This window comes from Ictalurus furcatus, chromosome 20, assembly GCF_023375685.1.
Source record: "Ictalurus furcatus strain D&B chromosome 20, Billie_1.0, whole genome shotgun sequence".
In the NCBI taxonomy this organism is placed as follows: domain Eukaryota; kingdom Metazoa; phylum Chordata; class Actinopteri; order Siluriformes; family Ictaluridae; genus Ictalurus; species Ictalurus furcatus.
Window position 1 is genome coordinate 7,986,483 of NC_071274.1, and position 17,921 is coordinate 8,004,403.

Here is a 17,921-nt window from a genome sequence, read left to right on the forward strand (position 1 = left end):
GCTTCACCAAAGTATTAGTTTAGGGGTGTGCACACTTATGCAACAAGGTTATTATATTTTTCTTTTTCTTTTTTTTTCCTATAAAATTTCTGATTGTTTTTCACTTTATTTTATTTTTGTTTCACTTTATTTATTTGCATTTGCACTTTAAAGGTGAGATAAGATCTGACATGATTTATCTTAGTGCCATTTTTTTACTTCACAAAAAACTCCCATTTTTACAGGACCATGTAGACTTTTTTAATATTCACCCTAAATTTTAGGAAGACTTCAGTTAAAAAGGTGGTCTTAAAAAGGTATTTTTTGTAATAGAAATAAGGGTAATAAACTTAATTAAGTAAATAATAAAACTTTATTTGTTCATTATCTTTGGAAAATGTTACAATTCAGTAATGTAAAGAATTAAAGATTAAACCAAAATTAAAATTGTCTATACAAGTTGATCACTATATACATATTTAGACAAAACTAATGAACACTAAGGTAAAGTATTTCGGAATACATGAATTATTATTTTTTCTTTGGGCTGTATTCTGCACCTTATTGAAAATTGTGCTTACATATAAAAAGATATATAAAATATTAGAAGTACACTATTCTAGGTGAGAATCACCTGGATATGTTCTTGGGCACATGCACACAGATGCTGTGCCCTTCCAGCAAAATCATGACGTGATCAATCATGCAATATTTGAAGTAAATACTACTTTCATGGTATTAATGGTATCACTTTCTTTTCTAACCAGTTAGTGAGGGTCTCATCCGCCGTCGTGCTGAGCACAACAACTGTGAGATCTTTTCTCTGGAGGAGATTTCACTACATCAGCAGGACATTGAACGGATAGAGTACATTGACAAGTGGTGCCGAGACTTGAAAATCCTCTATTTGCAAAACAACCTAATTTCCAAGATAGGTATAGAGGCACAGTATGCTTTTTATTTGGCTTTGGTGTTGTGATGACCACTGTGTCACACCTGAGCACATTTTCATTTTCATTGAGAAAGTAATTTGTTCTAAGTATTGTTATACAGAATTAGTTTATATATGTTTTGTAGAAAATGTGGGCAGACTGAAGAAGTTGGAATATCTGAATCTGGCACTGAATAACATTGAACTGATTGAAAATTTGGAAGGTACTACACCTTTTCACTCTTCTTTATATATCTTCATTTTGTTTTTCAATAAACTATGATTACTGAAATGACACAGATTCAACTGTTTTTTTTTTTTTGTTCAATGTGTATGTGAATATACATGTGTATGACACATGTGTAGGTTGTGAATATCTTCAGAAGCTTGACCTGACTGTGAACTTTGTTGGTCGGTTGAGCAGCGTGGAGTCTCTGAAACAGAATATGCACCTCCGGGAGCTCTTTCTTGTGGGGAATCCCTGCACTGAGTTCAAGGGTTACAGGCAGTATGTGCTGGCCTGCTTGCCTCAACTTCAGGTACTGTACACTGCACAATCAGGCAGAGAAACAAGGTTTCATTCTAATTTCTCTTCCAGCAGAGTGTAGTTCTAAGATAAATCTAACCTGATCTACTTAACAGAGATAACTTCAGACTCCCCTGATTAGCTATGTCAGTAATATTTCATTAAGCCCTTGTTGCTTTTCACTCACAACTCTCTTCCTTTGACAGAAGACTAATTAGAGAGCAGATTTTCTAACAAGAACACACTTGCTTTTGGCAGCTAGAATTATGTAACAATTGATTCCTGTCAACTATGTACAGAACCATTTTAACTTACTTTGCTAGCTGGCAGAATCATCTGAACTAATAAAGTATTGGCTCTTACAAACCAACATTGGGACACAGGACATGAAATGAATAAATATCAGCGCATAAATCACTTTTTTTTGTATGCCAGTACATGGTGATCTTTTATGATTAACAGTGGTTAGATGGCACAGCGATAGGGCGAGCAGAACGGATACAGGCACTGCAAAACTTTGATGAGTTGAAGAAGTGTGTCATAGAACAAGAGGCTGAATATGTGGAAAGGAGAGAGAAACAGAAGAGGGAGGGGCTAGCAGAAACCTCAAGCATCAACCCACAGGATTTAGATCACAAGCATCTCCGGAGAAACTAGTGAGTATGAAGAATTACACAACATATAAAGTTGAAAACCTCAGACTTTGTATGTGTGCATGCATATGTGTTCACAGATGCATTGTGCGTTCAGCCAGTTTTCTATCTATCCACATAAATATGACCTAAAACAACATCAGATTTTCACACAGGCCCTAAAATTTGACAAAGAACCCAGTTAGACAAATGAGCCTATAATATTACACTTAGTTAAATAAACCAGGGTTCTCACTCGCACCTGCTTTTTATCCTATTGATCCCATTGAAAACATGTCGCTCTAATTTTACCTTCATTTCAAGTAACTGCTAATGCTAGAGGTTCACATACTTTTGCCACTCACGGATATTAAATATTGCCTCATTTTCCTCAAAAACAACCTCAATAAATAATATTAACTATTAAAAATAGGGTTCTATCAGAGTCTGATCTTCACAACATATGTTTGTTGAGTGCATCATGGCACAAACAAAGGAGATTTCTGAGGACCTCAGAAAAAGAGTTGTTGATGCTCATCAGGCTGGAAAAGAATCTCCAAAGAATTTGGAATCCACCAATCCACAGTCAGATAGATTGTGAACAAAAATGGAGGAAATTCAAGACTGTTGTTACCCTCCTCAGGAATGGTTTGGGCAGTATTGTGCATCGCAGAGTTGCAAGGAGAAAGCCACTACTCTTAAAAAAAAAAATAATAATAATAAAAAAAAGAACATAGCTGCCCTTCTGCAGTTTGTTAAAGATCATGTGGACAAGCCAGAAGCTATTGGAAAAATGTTTTGTGCAGACTAAAATATATATTTTTTGGTTAAAATGAGAAGCGTTTTGTGTGGAGAAAAACTGCGTTCCAGCATAAGAACCTTATCCCATCTGTGAAATATGGTTGTAATAGTATCATGGTTTGGGCCTGTTTTGCTGTGGGGCATGCAGCAAGACAACAAACCTAAGCACAGTCATTCTACCAAAGAATGGTTAAAGAAGAATAAAGTTAATATTTTGAAGTGGCCAAGTCAATGTCCTGACCTTAATCCAATAGAAATGTTGTGGAAGGACCTGAAGCATGCAGTTTATGTGAGGAAACCCACTAACATTCCACTATATTGCCACTCACAGGTATGTAATAATGGATCATCCAGTGTCAAATAAAACCAAGCCGCACCTAACCGATTGAGCAGATTGTCAATGTGAGTCACTGGATATGCGGCACATTTATACACTGCGTTGACTTTTCTAAAGTCCACACAAAACCTGACCAAACCATCTGTCTTGGGAACCAAAACTACCAGACTGGACCAGTCACTGTGGGACTCCTTGATTACCCCTATATCGAGCATGGCCGTGAGCTCCTCCTGCACCACCTGTTTTTTGTGCTCTAGAAAACGATGGGGCGGCTGCGTACCACCAGCCCTACGGTTGTCTCAGTGTGGTACTCTGTGAGATTAGTGTGACAAGGTAGGGTCAAGAACACATTGGAAAATTCCACCTGCAACGTCCCAACCCCCATGATTTGTGATGGTCAGAGGTGGTCTCCAAAAGGGACTGGGGTGGATTATGCCACGGTTTTTAGATTTACCTCCATTCCTAGCTCCTCTGTCTCCAGAATGACCTTTGCCAAAACCACAGAGACCACTTCTCTCCATGGATAAGGAGGTTGAGGTGGTAAATCTGAAACACCTTGCCTCTATTGTTTCACCTTACCTCATAGTCAACGTTCCTGACTCACTGAGTGACCTCCAAGGGCCCTTGCCACTTGGTGAGCAATTTGGAGCTTGATGTGGGTAATAATATGAGCACTTTGTCTCCCTGTGAAAATGCTCAAAGCTGAATACCCAGTTATACAGTTGGGACTGTCGTTCTTGGGCCTGACACAAATTCTCCTGTGTTATGTGACACAAAGTGTGGAGCTTTGCCCTCTGGTCCAGAACATACTGAATTTTGCTTTTGCTGTTAGAAGGTCTGTTCTCCCAGTTTTCCCTAATGACATCTTGGACACCTTGAGGCTTGCATCAGTACAATAATTCAAATGGGGAAGACCCTGCGGACGCTTGCTGGACCTTGTTGGAGATCTCTTTTGGAATATTGACTCGGGAGATGACATTGAAGAGTGCCTCCACCAACACTGGGTATTGCCTTGCGTAGTCCACTAAAACTAACACAAAGTCATGCCCTCATGCTGTCCAATCTAATGGCCCAATGATGTCCATACCAATTCTTTCATAGGGAAACTCAATTAATGGAAGGGGTACAATGGTGCTTTTAGGGTGGCTAGCAGATTTACCAGCTGACATTCATGACATGCCGCACACCACTTGTGAACATCGCTGTGAATGCCCGGCCAATAGAAATGGGCCATGAGTCAGTTTGGTGTTTTCTCCTGCTCTAAATGCCCCGCCATTTATGAGCCACCTGGAATAGTATTTCCCGATAGCTGTTTGTGATAAACAACTGGCTTCCTCTGTATGAGTGTCCTGCATCACTTGGTATAATCTCTCTTTAATAATTGCAAAATTTGGGTAGGATATGTAGAGAAATTCGCAGCCATGGCAGGCAGAGCCCCACACACAGAGGTGATTTGAGGGGAATTAGTGCAGTTTTAATTACAATATTCACCAAATCAAAATAGAAGGGTAGTGTGGAGGAGAGGAGTGAAGGGAGTAAAGGATGTGTTGATGGCGGTCTGGTGATCCCTCTTCCCAGCTTAGAATAGTCACGAGAAGAGTCTTCTGGAAAAGTTCATAAAAGAGACACAGAGTTAACTATTTCTTAAGAGGAGACTGCTCAACTTGATGCTCTAGGCAGGCCCTTTTATACTCTTCTGCTGCCTCCTGGATATTAGAAAGCCACCGCTATAATCAGCGATCACCAGCCGTGTGTAATTTGGACCACCCTGCCTTTCAGCTATGCTCTGATACCATCCAAAACCCTAGGGGTGCTCAGCGGCAGTCGAATGAGGAGTGATTATCTTCTTTTGGGTGAGTACCTTCAGTCCAATGTCACAGATTGCACAGGGTTAGGCTGAATTTGCTGCCCATTGATTACTCTCAGTTGGTCAAAGGTGTACCTCAGGGTCTCGTCGCATGACTGCTCCAAGGTGAAATCCCTAAGGGGAATCTCCACCAAGAGTGGGGGGTGGAGTGCTCCCCACCCTGCATGTCCCCCTGACGTGGAGCTGATATCAATAGCCCCAGCACCACCTTCCCAGCCAATGCTGTGCACATCCCACACTGTCCGTCATTACTGCAAGATCCATCCACAAATATTTATCTTGCTGATGCCTGAAACCCTGGCCAATTTATCCCCAGAATTAGTGGATAGTTGATGGGAGGCCTAACTGCAGCTTCCACTATATTTTTTTGCCCTTGAAATTTAATGATGATTGGCACCAACAGATATTCGTAAACATCCCTGTGCATTCACCTCACCTTCATAACATGTGCATTTTCAAATGCCTCACCTTGAACCAGGCGAATTGATGAATTGATGAGGTTTGGTTGCAGCCTGAATCCACAAATGCATGGTATGTACCATATTTAACACTCACTGGTATGTCCCAGCTCGATCAGGGGCAGCCTTTGGCAACATGGGAATTGGGACCAACGCCCCCACCTCCATCACGTGCTATTGGTTCTGGCAATGCATGGGTTCCCTGCGACACCAGCACACTGGCCCTGGTCTTACTTCCACACCTATGGCCTCGGAGTCACCAACCTGAATGGAAGAAGAGACAGATTCAGGAGGAGCAGGAAGGGGAGGGAAAGCATGAATTTGGGAAACTGGTTTTGGGGAACATGCTCCGGCATCATAAGGGTGACAACTCACGCTCATCTTTTGAACTCAGGGCTATTGGGTGAATGCAAACAGGTGGCCAAGCTCACTGAAGGTCAGCAAGTGGAAGCACTGACGGTGTTATTCAGGGGAAACCTGTTGCAATATCGCTGTCCTCAGGTCTGGGTACTCCAGCAGGTTCACCACCAAAAGTTGTTGGGAAACGAACTGGGCTTCCCACAACAGGATTGGCAGCAAGTGGACCTCTGAAAAAGAGAAAGTGGAGTTTTTGGATGTCCCCACTAATCCAAAGGCCATGTTTGGCACAACTGTAATGGCAATGCATCAGCAGTGCAACCTGGGCAAGGAGGAAGAGGCATTCAAAGTTTGTCTCCCCAGAAAACCATCAGCTCAATTTCAGGCCCCCTGGGAAAGGAGGACAGTCTGATTATCAGCCTTCTCACCCTCCACTGCAGCACATGGGAAACATTGCCCCACAACCGAAGCCTGGTTTTGTTAGGCTGAAACATAGCTGCAGCAGCGAAACACCAGCCGGCAAACCCTCAGGGTAGTAAGAGGAGGCAGGCGATCTGAGACGTCGCCTTGGCAATGGGAAGGGTTTTGTGATAGCACTCAGGTTTTCTCTGTCTCAAACCTTTGGAACTACACCCCTGTCCCTCCGGCAGGGAAAAGGAGAAGGGTGAGAAATGTAAGAATAGTTAATGTGGATGGTTCAGTGTCCAGTGTTGGTGTGTTTTCAGCTACTAGGCTTCAGCAGAGGCAGTGGTTCCCCTGGGGTTACTGCAAATGAGGGATTTCAGCACTGGACAGCGTCACAAGGCATTTGACCCAGGAGCCTTCTCAGCTGCAGAGTGCTTGTCTTGCCAGAATGCATGAGTGCTCTCCGTCATTGGAGAAATGTCGTTTCTCAAAACAGGAAACCCACTGGGTCCTATTTTATTGAAGAAAGTGGTGACAACAGATGTATCTCTCACAGACTGGGGAGCAGTGTTTGAGGACAGATCAGTGAGAGGAGTTTGGACTCCTGCACTGAGAAAGAAGCACATCAATTGGTTGGAGAATGCATGTTCCGGGAATAATGAACAGGGGTGCAGACTTACTATCCAGAGGGAATCCTCTACATGGGGAATGGAAATTTCACATTCAACTTCACACATTTGTGCCTACAGTAAGTGATCAGTCTGGCTCAGATCAAGTAGTGGATCTGCTGGCTTTTCATCCGCCACCTTTTTTATCCCCAGAGAAAGCGCGGCTACTCTGCTTGTGCCAGGTTCATATGTATGTACAGAGAACCTGAGCACTTCAGGCGAGTAATCAGCTTTTTGTCTCTTGGGATGATTCTTACAAAGAAAAATCTCTCGTCAACATCTTTCTTACAGGGTGGTAGAGGAAATTTACATTTTATAATACCGTGTATCTGCAGCCCCCAGGAGGTTTACAAGCTCACTCCCACAAGTGTATGGCTATGTCTTGATTGCTATTTAAGGGCATTTCTATCCAGGAAATATGTGCTGTGGCTATCTGTTCTTCCCCGCAATTTTTTTTTAGATTTTATAGACTGGATGTGACAGAGCCCTCTCTAGATCACTGGGTCCTGGTAGTGAGCAGAGCTAAGGTACATTAAACACTCATGTATGCTGGTTTCACTTTGTAAAGGGGTGAATTTACATAACATATTGATATGTTTCATATATAAATATAGTAGCAGCAAAAATGCAGTTAGTGAAAACAGAAATGTGCAAAAATTACAAGGGGAGTGGGTACGAGTGGTGTGTGTGTGGGTGTCAGTATTAGAGAGACCCAGAAGATTGTCTCAGCTGTCCACACTATCTACTGCAGGGTCTTGAGCTCTGAGATGGTGCAATTTCCAAACCAGGCAGTGATGCAGCTGCTAAGGATGTCAGCTCAATTGTACACTGAAGTGCAAAAAGGGGACATAGCAAATACTAAGAAATTCTGAAAGATTCTACTTTTCACAAGTTGTTGCTGATAATATCATTTGTAATGAAAATGAAAATAATGCCAAACAGAAGCGTTTTCACTAGTGGTCTCAGACTTTTGGACCCCACTGTATGTCATAGGCATCTGATTCATTTACTGTCTAGCAGCAGTGAGTTAGATGCAGAACACTCCAGTGGACAGAAATTAAATTGAATAATTTCAACCATAAGTGAAGGGATTTACTTAGCATGAATACAACCACTTAAAGAGAAAGAGTGACTAAATAGATGGACCAACTGACCAGGATCACACAATGCCAGTGCAGTAATATTCGGGACTCTAGGTGTGAAAGGGCTGAATGACCAAAATGGAAAAATGTCTGAGTACGAATGAAAGAGGTGTGAAAGTCTATGCCTAGAACAGCAGTTTATATTTGTGGCATATATGCCTAGAACAGCAGTTTATATTTGTGGCATAATTGCTTGCTTGTTTGCTTTAGCTCTCAGATAACCAAGGAGAACATGAACCAAGACCCAAATCTTGAGTGTCATCGAAATCAGAATTCAAACTCAGAGAATGAGGAGAATTTTTGGGAAAAGCCATGTGCCTTCACTCCAGAGTCAAGACTGGATGCACATCGTCATCTAGAGGAGAAGAGGAGAGCAAAAGAGAGAGTGAGGTACACTGTCAGGGAGATGGAAATAGGACCAGAAAAAAAGGGTGGAGGAAGCAAGAAGTGTGTTGAGGGAGGAAAAACATGAACATTTAACAAGAATAGGCCTTAACCAGAGCTCCTCTGGCTTCTAGTTCGTTTTTCACCTATATTTGAAAAACAGCTAGAATGGTCATACAATGATGACATTAAAAGTGACTGCCTCATCATTTGTGTTTGCAGTGATGTTACGACAGACTATAGTATGTTAAGTTAAATGCTTCAATTAACGTTGGTCCTTTACTTGATTTGCTGTTTGGTTAATGAAGACTGATCCTCTTCCCCCTACGATTGAAAATCGTAGGTCTGTGTTTGTTTTTGATCACTGCTTATGTTATGTCTAAGCAGTTAGACACAATCATCATGTTTCTGCCAGTCATTTGTAGGTATCAAAAACTTAAATACCAGTGAAAACTTTAGTACCAGTGACCAATGTACATGTACATAAGGAGAGATTTCATGTGTACTGAAGTGCATAGAAAAAAACTGTCTTCTGATTTTACCATTCATCAATGAGTTAAGATATAGGAGGAAGTCAAATAAGGGCAATATTTAATTAAGAGCAATTAGAAAATTAAGGTCTTGATGACCTTACATTCTGTAGAGGGCGGAATAATTACAGTTACAGTCCTCTCCAAAAGTATTGGAACAGCAAGGCCAATTCTATTGTTTTTGCTAAACATTGAACACATTTGGGTTTGAGATCAGAAGATGAATGAGACACAATAGATCAGAATTTCCGCTTTCATTTCCTCATATTTACATCTAGTTGTGTTAAACAACTTAGAACATTGCACCTTCTGTTTGAACCCACTCATTTGTTCAAGTGATCAGAAATATTGGAACATGTGACTGATAGGTGTTTCTTGCTGCCTGGCATGTCCTGTTAAATTGATTGTTTAGAGAATTAATAGTTCTGAATGTCTACTCTTGGTCTGAGACATATGCAGCCTGTAAGGACTGCATTTGTTGTTAAAAAGGATAAACCAACTTGAAGTCAGAGAGCTGTCCTATGGGAGAAAAGCAAGCTGAAGCTAAATTTTGAAGCTGAGAAAAGAGGGAAAATCCATTAGATGCCATACCACAAGATGAGCCTTAAGAATCAGAATGCCAGATTGGAATTCACAAAGAAATAGAGAGATGAGCCACAAAGTTCTGGAACCAAAATGAACCTCTTCAAAAGTGATTGGAAAGCCAAAGCATGGACAAGGAATGGATCTGCTCATGATCCAAAACATAGAAGCTCATCAGTCAAGCATAGTGGCAGTTGTGTCATGGCTTGGGCTTGCATGGCTGCTTCTGGTATGGGCTTGCTAATCTGTACTGATGATGTAACTCATGATGGTAACAGCAGAATGAATTAGAAGTCTACAGAAACAATTTGTCTTTCAATTTACAGAGAAATACATCCAATTTAATTGGGAGGAGCTTCATCATACAACAAGACAATAAAACAAAAAGCACTGCCAACACAACAAAGAACTGAATCACGGGGAAAATTGTAAGGTTTTAGACTGGCCAAGTCAATCGCCAGACCTTAACCCACTTGAGCATGCATTTCACCTCCTGAAGAGGAGAGAATAGAATTGGCCTTGCTGTTCCAGTACTTTCAGAGGGGACTGTATGTGTTGCTGCCCCAACACTTCCTCTCTCTCTCACACACACACACACACACACACACACACACACACACACACAAATGCCTTTCTATTTACCCTACACGATATGCTTACTGCATACTGGTACTCTGAAACTCTGGAACATAGTGCACTTGTGGCCATTAGAACACCATTGAAGATTAATCCATTCAAGTGACAGCCTACATCAAGACATACAGTCACCGTCCACTTTATTTGGAACACCTGTACACTTTCACATTCATGCAGTTATCTAATCAGCCAATCTTGTGGTAGCAGTACAGTGCAAAAATCATGCAGATACAGGTCAAGCGCTTCACATCAAATATCAGAATGATGAAAAAATGTGATCTCTGGGACTTTGATTGTGACATAGCTGTTGGTACCAGATGGGCTGGTTTGAGTATTTCAGAAACTGCTGATCTCCTTGGATTTTGGATTTTGGGAAATGCCTTGTTGATACTAGAGGTCAGAGGGAAATGGCCAGTTTGGTTCGAGCTGCCAGGTAGGATATAGTAACTGAAATAATCACTCTTTACAACCAGGCAAGCAGAAAAGGATCACAGCATGCACAAAAACTTAAAACTTGAGTTGGCTGGGCCACAACAGCAGAAGACCACATTGGGTTCCATTTCTGTCCCTTCAAGAACAAGAATCTGAGGCTATCATGGGCACAGACTGTCATGGACATTGGAAGATTAGAGAAAAATCACCTGTTTTTTTTTTTCCCAGTCTTTAGCTGTCCAGTTTGCATGAGTCTGTGCCCATGATTGCCTCAGATTCTTGTTCTTGCCTGACAGGAGTGCAACCTGATGTGGTCTTCTGCTGTTGTAGCCCATCCACCTCAAGGTTTGATGTGTTGTGCCTTCTGAGATGCTTTTCTGCTAATCATGGTTGTAAAAAGTGCTTATTTTAGTTACTATAGACTTCCTGTCAACTCAAACCAGTCTTGTCATTCTGCTCCGATCTCAATCATCAACAAGGTGTTTCAGCATGCAGACCCTCCACTCTTAGGATGTTTTTGTTTTTCACCATTCTGTGTAAACTCTAGAGACTGCTGTGTGTGAAAATCCCAGATCAGTAGGTTCTGAAACACTAACCAGCCCATCTGGCACCAACAGCCATGCCATGGTGAAAGTCACAGAGGTCAAATTTTTTCCCCCAATTCTGATGTTTGATGTGAACATTAACTGAAGCTTTTACCTGTATCTGCATGATTTTATGCATTGTACTGCTGCCACATGATTGAAAGATTGGATAACTGCATACATGATCAGGTGTATAGGTGTTCCAATTAAAAGTGACAGCTGAGTGTATGTTTGAGCACATGATTACAGTATGTGTGGCAGATTGTGGGTATGTTACACACATACTATAGATATCTTCACTTACATGCAAACTCTCACTCAGTCTTCTCCTGCTATGTTGTGTAGAGAACCAAAGAGGAAGGATAAACCTCCCAGAACTCTGATCACGTCTGAGGGAAGAGTGCTGAACGTGAATGAGCCAAAGTATGTCTACTAGCACAGACACCTTCACCCATGGTACACATTCCAGCTCTTACGTATTGTGCGCTCCATTAATGTCCCTTCAGGTTGGACTTTACTCTAAGTGAAAATGAAGAAAAGAACTGTGTGCTTCTGGATCTGCATATATACAGGTACACACACACACACGCACACACACACACACACACTCAAAACAGTTATTTAAATATCCTACACATTAGAAGCTTCTTGTCCAGGAATGTATAACGTTCAATCTGTACTGTGTGTTTGCAGGCATTTAGACACCTCCTTGCTGGATGTGGATGTTCAGACTACATATGTGAGGGTGACTGTCAAAGGAAAGGTGCGATATTTTCTGTCTTAGACAGACACACACACACACACACCCACACACACACACACACACACACAATTACTTACTTGTGCATTTCCATACTCACACACACAAAATTATTATGTCCGTCTATTTCTATTTAAATCTGCTCATTCCTGAACATTTAAAAAAAAAAAAAAAATTGTGTGTGTACTGTAGATGTGTTTAAATCACTTTTACAGTGACAGGTGAGAGTTCAAGGTCTTTTGAATCTCTCTCTCTCTCTCTCTCTCTCTCTCCCTCTGACACACAGACACACACCCGCACCTGATCAATAAACATTGGGGCTGTACGTCCAAGAAATCTGTAGTTAATAGTGCTACACCTGAACAGATGATCTAGCATCAAGCCTCTGACCTATGGATGAACTCATACAAAAGAGAAAAAAGTCTATATATATTTTTACCTCATGTTGTCTTAGAGAGTTCGACTTTGACACAGTTGTCTGTGTCATTAGGGAATATTCTACAGAATCCCCAAATTGACATGTCATGAACATACTATATAATGAGTCAAAATATAATTGTATAGGAAAAAATGATTATAGAATGAATTAAAATGCTTTTAATTATTTTCTAAATTTCGGCCATTTATCATTTACTGTTGCTTTTTATATTCAGCTTCTCACTTTTCGTATTTTAATGAATCCAGCACATGTTTAGACATTTATTGATTTCCTATTTTACTCATGCAACATTTTCTAATATCCTCACCACTTATGAGATAATGAGAGGGGTTTGTCCAAAACTATTGTTATTAATAACTGCTTAGTAATTTCCTAGTATTAAAACATAGCCCTAGACTTCATCTACAGTAGTGAATCTATTTTGGTTCAGACGGATTTTGGCTTGTGCTGTGGCTCTGTAGCTTTCCACAATCGAAACAAAAGTACTTTAATGCCTTGGCTTATTAATGATGTGGTATTACTAGGCAGCAATAATAATAATAATGCACTCTAATACCTCAGTAATGCACATGCTTTCCGGCTGTTTTCAGTGAGTCAGGGCAATTGTGTCAGCTCACCACAAAGAGCTGACATTTTTGGTTTACAAATGGTTCCTTGCCTTTTTTACCCAAAACTTGGGCAGAGTCATTGAACTCTGCAGCCCACCGACTGCTTAAATTATTAGTTTTTTTTTTAAAGTTCCCCTCCCCATTTTTACCTCCTCAATACATTATATACTGTATACATAATAACAAGTACCAATGCATCTGAAACATTGCGCTGCCTCAGACACACAAGTGAGATTAAAAAGACATGTCTCACCATTCTTACTCAGTAGTCTGTTAATGACTTTTGTTGTTTTGGAGATTCCTTAGTATCCTAACGTATCAATTTAAGTCATCTTGATGAAATGCCCAAACAAAATATTAACAGAACAGCGAATCCACAACAGCAGATAAAAGCCTAAAGTCAGGGAGGCCATATCAAATGTATATCCTCAGCTTTGTTGGTTACTTTGTTAATTTCTTCGTAGCTCCCACCTTGTTGTGACAGTGTCTGTTGTTAAATGATCTATGCAGATGAAATTTAATTGAATTGGTCACTAGTTTATTTCTATTGTTGGTTTTAAAAATGTTTTAATTACAACAGATATGTGTGTGTGTGTGTGTGTGTGTGTGTGTGTGTGTGATTTGTGAGAGTTTTTACAGGTGTTCCAGTTGGTTTTGCCTGCTGAGGTTAAACCAGACAGCAGTACAGCACAAAGATCTCAAACTACTGGCCACCTGCTTATCACCATGCTCAAGGTACTTGAATGAACATTGTTATATGGTGACGACAACAACAACAACAACAACAACAACAAAAACCCACAACAGATTTCAATATGTAGTCATTTTTCCCTAAAAGGTAATCCAACATTCAGAAACCAGGTGGGAAAAATAAGTACACCCTTCCTGTGTTCACAAACATAGTAACTAGCAGCCAGGTGTTACTAATGAAATGCACAAGATTAGTCAATCATCAAGTAGTGTGACTACCTATATTTAAGCAGAACCTTTGGCAGTTTGGTATTATGGAGCACTCAAGTGTGTGCCTACATCATGCCAAAAAGAAAAGACATCAGTCATGACCTCAGAGAAGTAACTGATGCTGCTCATCAATCTGGAAGGGTTATAAGGACATCTCCAGACAATGTGGGATTGTTTACAGATAGAGAGCCTTCAAGACAGTCTTCCTAAGAGTGGGTGTCCCAGCAAATTCAGTCCAAGGACAGACCGTTTAATGCTCAGAGATGTAAAGAAAACTCCAAGAGCTACATCATTTGATGTAAATGCCTCTGTAAGCACATTAAATGTTCATGTTCATTTTAAAAAAAGACTGAACAAATATGACTTTCATTGAAGAGCAGCTAGGAAAGAGCCCCTTCTCTCTAAAAAGAATATGGCAGCATGACTTAGGTTTGTGAAAAGGCATCTGAACAAACCACAAAAGTTATGGAACAATATACTTTGGACTGATGAGACTAAGGTGCAGACTAAGTTGAGACTAAGGTGCAGATTTTTGGTTATAATGCACAGCACCATGTTTGGCAAAAACCAAACACAGTGTATCACAACAAACAACTCATACCAACTGTCAAGCTTGGTGTTGGAGGGGTGATGATTTGGACTTGTTTTGCAGCCACAGGACCAGGGAAACTTGCAGCCATTGGGACAATGATGAACTCCATTTTATACCAGAATATTCTTGAGGCAAATGTGAGGCCATCTGTCCAGCTGCTTAAGCTGGGCTGAAATAGGGTTATGCAAAAGGACAATGATCCTAAGCACACCAGCAAATCAACATCTGATTGGCTAAAGAAAAAAGAATTCAGGGTGTTTGAATGGCCAAGTCAAAGTCCAGAACTCATCCCCACTGAGTTGCTGTGGCGGGAACTTAATAGCACTGTACCAGCGCCATATCACCCCGCAGCACTTGCCTGGTTTTCCCCTAAAGCTAAGCAGGATTGAACTTGGCCAGTACCTGGATAGGAAACCTCTTGACAGGGACACTATACTGTAAAAACAGCACCATCTTTTGGATGAGACGGTAAACCAAGGCCCTGAATCTCTGTGGTCATTAAAAATCTCAGGACAGTTCTCGTAAAGAGTAGGGGTATATTCACCATTTCACTGGTGAAATTCCCCCATTGACCCTTATCTATCATGGGCCCCTAATAATCTCCATCCCTGAATTGGCTACATGACATTAATTAATTATTAATTGTGCATTAATGAATGCCCTCAAACATTAATGAACTGAAACAATGTTGTAAAGAAAAGTGGACCAAAATCTCTCCCAAATGATGTGAGAAACATTTACTTCAAGTAATTGTTACTAAAGGTAGTTCTACATGAATTAAAGGGTGTACTTCATTTTTCTTCTAATCTTTCCCACCTGATTTATGAATGTTGGTTTTTAAGTGTGTACACCCTTTTATAATTGGGGGTGTGGCTATGTGAGCCAATCACATTCAATTTCATGTTAAAAAGTAATTACCATACAGCTGCCACCAATGAAATTATTTTGATTAACCCCAAATAAAGACCGGGTGTTTCTGTAGGATCTTCTTGGTTTCATCTTACTGCTGAAGCCATGGTCTGTAAAGAGCTGACATACCCTGTACAGGGTCTCACTGTCAAAAGGAATCAATCAGGAGAGTAATTCAAAAACATTTCCAAAACATTACATGTACCATGGAACACCATAAAGGCCATAAATTTTACAAAAGGACAAGACAAAAACTTACCAGGAAGGCTAAAAGACATACGGCAACATTAAAGGAGCTGCAGGAATATCTGACAAGTGCTAATTACTCTCTGCATGCGACAACAATCTCTCGTATCTTTCACATGTCTGGGCTATGGAGAAGGGTGGCTAGATCCCTTTCTCACAAAAAACATCCAAGCTCAACTAAATCACCCAAAACCATGTGGCAAAATGGTATAATAATTCCAAAAGATTCCAAAAGGTATAATAATTCCATAATTCCAAAAATTGTGTTTGGCGCAAAAAAGCACATCACAAAAAGAACACTATATCCATGGTCCATCATGTTTTAGGGCAGCCTTTCTTCAGCCAGAACTGTGGCTTTTATCAAGGTGGAAGGAATTATGAATTGCTACATGAATAGCTACAAATACCAGCTGATTTTAGAGCAAAACATTCAGGTGTTTGCTACTTAGCTGAAAATGAAAAGAAATTTCATCTTTCAGCATGACAATGGCCCAAAGCATACATCCAAATCAACAAAGGAATGGCTTAACCAAAATTAGATCATTGACCAGACCTGAATACAACTTAAAATCTGTGGGGTGACCTGAAGTGGGCAGTGCACATCACAATTTGACAGATTACAAATGTGGGACAAGAGTGGGAAAATATTGCCAAGTCAGGTTGTGCCATGTTGTGATATACTCTTACCCAAAAAGACTGAGTGGTGTAATAAAATCAAAATGTGCTTCAACAAAGTATTAGTTTAGGGATGTGCACACTTATGCAACAAGGTTATTGTAAGATTTTTCTTTTTCTTTTTTTCCCCTATAAAAGTTTCTGATATAATATAACTTGTTTCACAAGACTGAGAGAAGAAGAAGAAGAGGAAGAATATGTGCCTAAACATTTTGGGCTAGTTTCAAGTTTTTTTGTGTGGCAGTTTTTAAGTTATAGTTGGGATGGGAATTTTGCAGAAACCTGTCAACCCTCCCCATGATCTTTGGTGAGCTGTCCTTTAAAGCGCCACAATAAAGATAAAAAACCTTATGTTAGCACAACTTTATGTTCATCCTGCAAGATCCCATTGGACACGGAAGCTTTCTTCTAGTCAGAAGCTTTCTGCCAAACTTGGAATACAAATTGTTCAAACCCAAATAATGTATTTGTTTTTGGTTATATCCCTACAGTCATTACAAATTCTGGATATGTGTTGTGTTTCTTTAGGTGCATGGAGAAGTAAAAGTAAAAAAAGCAACTCATAAACTAACCAGTGGTAGCTACTTAGGAAATGGGACTTCAGAGACCTCAAAGGAAAAGGGCAGGTAATTTCTCAGCTGCTAGCTTTTAACCTATAAGTTTATATTTAATTGTATAAACATGTATAAAGGTGTATTATGTAAGGTGTGACTGCTGAAGGGCTCTATAATATAGCTAACCCAAAATGAGGTGGTGAATCAATGCATATTATTTATGTTGAAATTTCTGTATCATGCCCAATGTTCATGCGATAGGCTCTGGATACACCATTATAGGTTAAAGTGGTTTCTGAATATGAATGATTTAATTAATTAATTAAATAATAATAATAATAATAATAAATAAGAAAAATTGAGTAAATAAAATCGGGAAAAAATGTATGGAGTCCAAAACTAAAAAGTTGCAGAGTAGTAGCTGGAAAACCAAAAAAAAAAAGAAAAAAAAGTTAAATCCATAGTAGAGAAAAAATTGTCTGTAATAATAATAATAATAATCCATCCATCCTCTATACCGCTTATCCTTCTTCAGGGTCACGGGAAAACCTGGAGCCTATCCCAGGGAGCATCGGGCACAAGGCGGGGTACACCCTGGACAGGGTGCTAATCCATTGCAGGGCACAATCACACGCACATTCATACACTACGGACACTTTGGACATGTCAATCAGCCTACGATGCATGTCTTTGGACTGGGGGAGGAAACCCCCGCAGCACGGGGAGAACATGCAACCTCCGCACACACATGGCCACTGTGGGAATCGAACGCCTGACCCTGGAGGTGTGAGGCGAACGTGCTAACCACTAAGCCACCGTGCAAATAATAATAATAATAATAATAATAATAATAATAATAATAATAATAATAATAATAATAATAATAATAATAATAATAATAGTAGTAGTAGTAGTAGTAGTTATTAT

The 17,921-nt window shown here is 40.2% G+C and overlaps 1 protein-coding gene across 6 annotated transcripts in view; it reads left to right on the plus strand.

Annotated features, from left to right (window-relative positions):
• Positions 1–17,921, plus strand: part of LOC128624023 (dynein axonemal assembly factor 11-like) — a 34,164-nt gene that overhangs the window by 5,903 nt on the left and 10,340 nt on the right. For 2 of the 6 annotated variants that reach the window (XM_053651288.1, XM_053651289.1), the window contains exons 3-13: positions 747–914; positions 1,057–1,134; positions 1,277–1,449; positions 1,899–2,092; positions 8,314–8,493; positions 11,597–11,674; positions 11,758–11,823; positions 11,945–12,014; positions 13,689–13,793; positions 16,969–17,066; positions 17,530–17,778. In XM_053651288.1, coding sequence (XP_053507263.1) covers positions 747–914; positions 1,057–1,134; positions 1,277–1,449; positions 1,899–2,092; positions 8,314–8,493; positions 11,597–11,674; positions 11,758–11,823; positions 11,945–12,014; positions 13,689–13,793; positions 16,969–17,066; positions 17,530–17,770 — 1,451 coding nt within the window. In that variant the 3' untranslated portion in view covers positions 17,771–17,778. The remainder of the gene's footprint in view (positions 1–746; positions 915–1,056; positions 1,135–1,276; positions 1,450–1,898; positions 2,093–8,313; positions 8,494–11,596; positions 11,675–11,757; positions 11,824–11,944; positions 12,015–13,688; positions 13,794–16,968; positions 17,067–17,529; positions 17,779–17,921) is intronic. The other 4 variants (XM_053651290.1, XM_053651291.1, XM_053651292.1 and 1 more) reach the window with 4 other exon arrangements.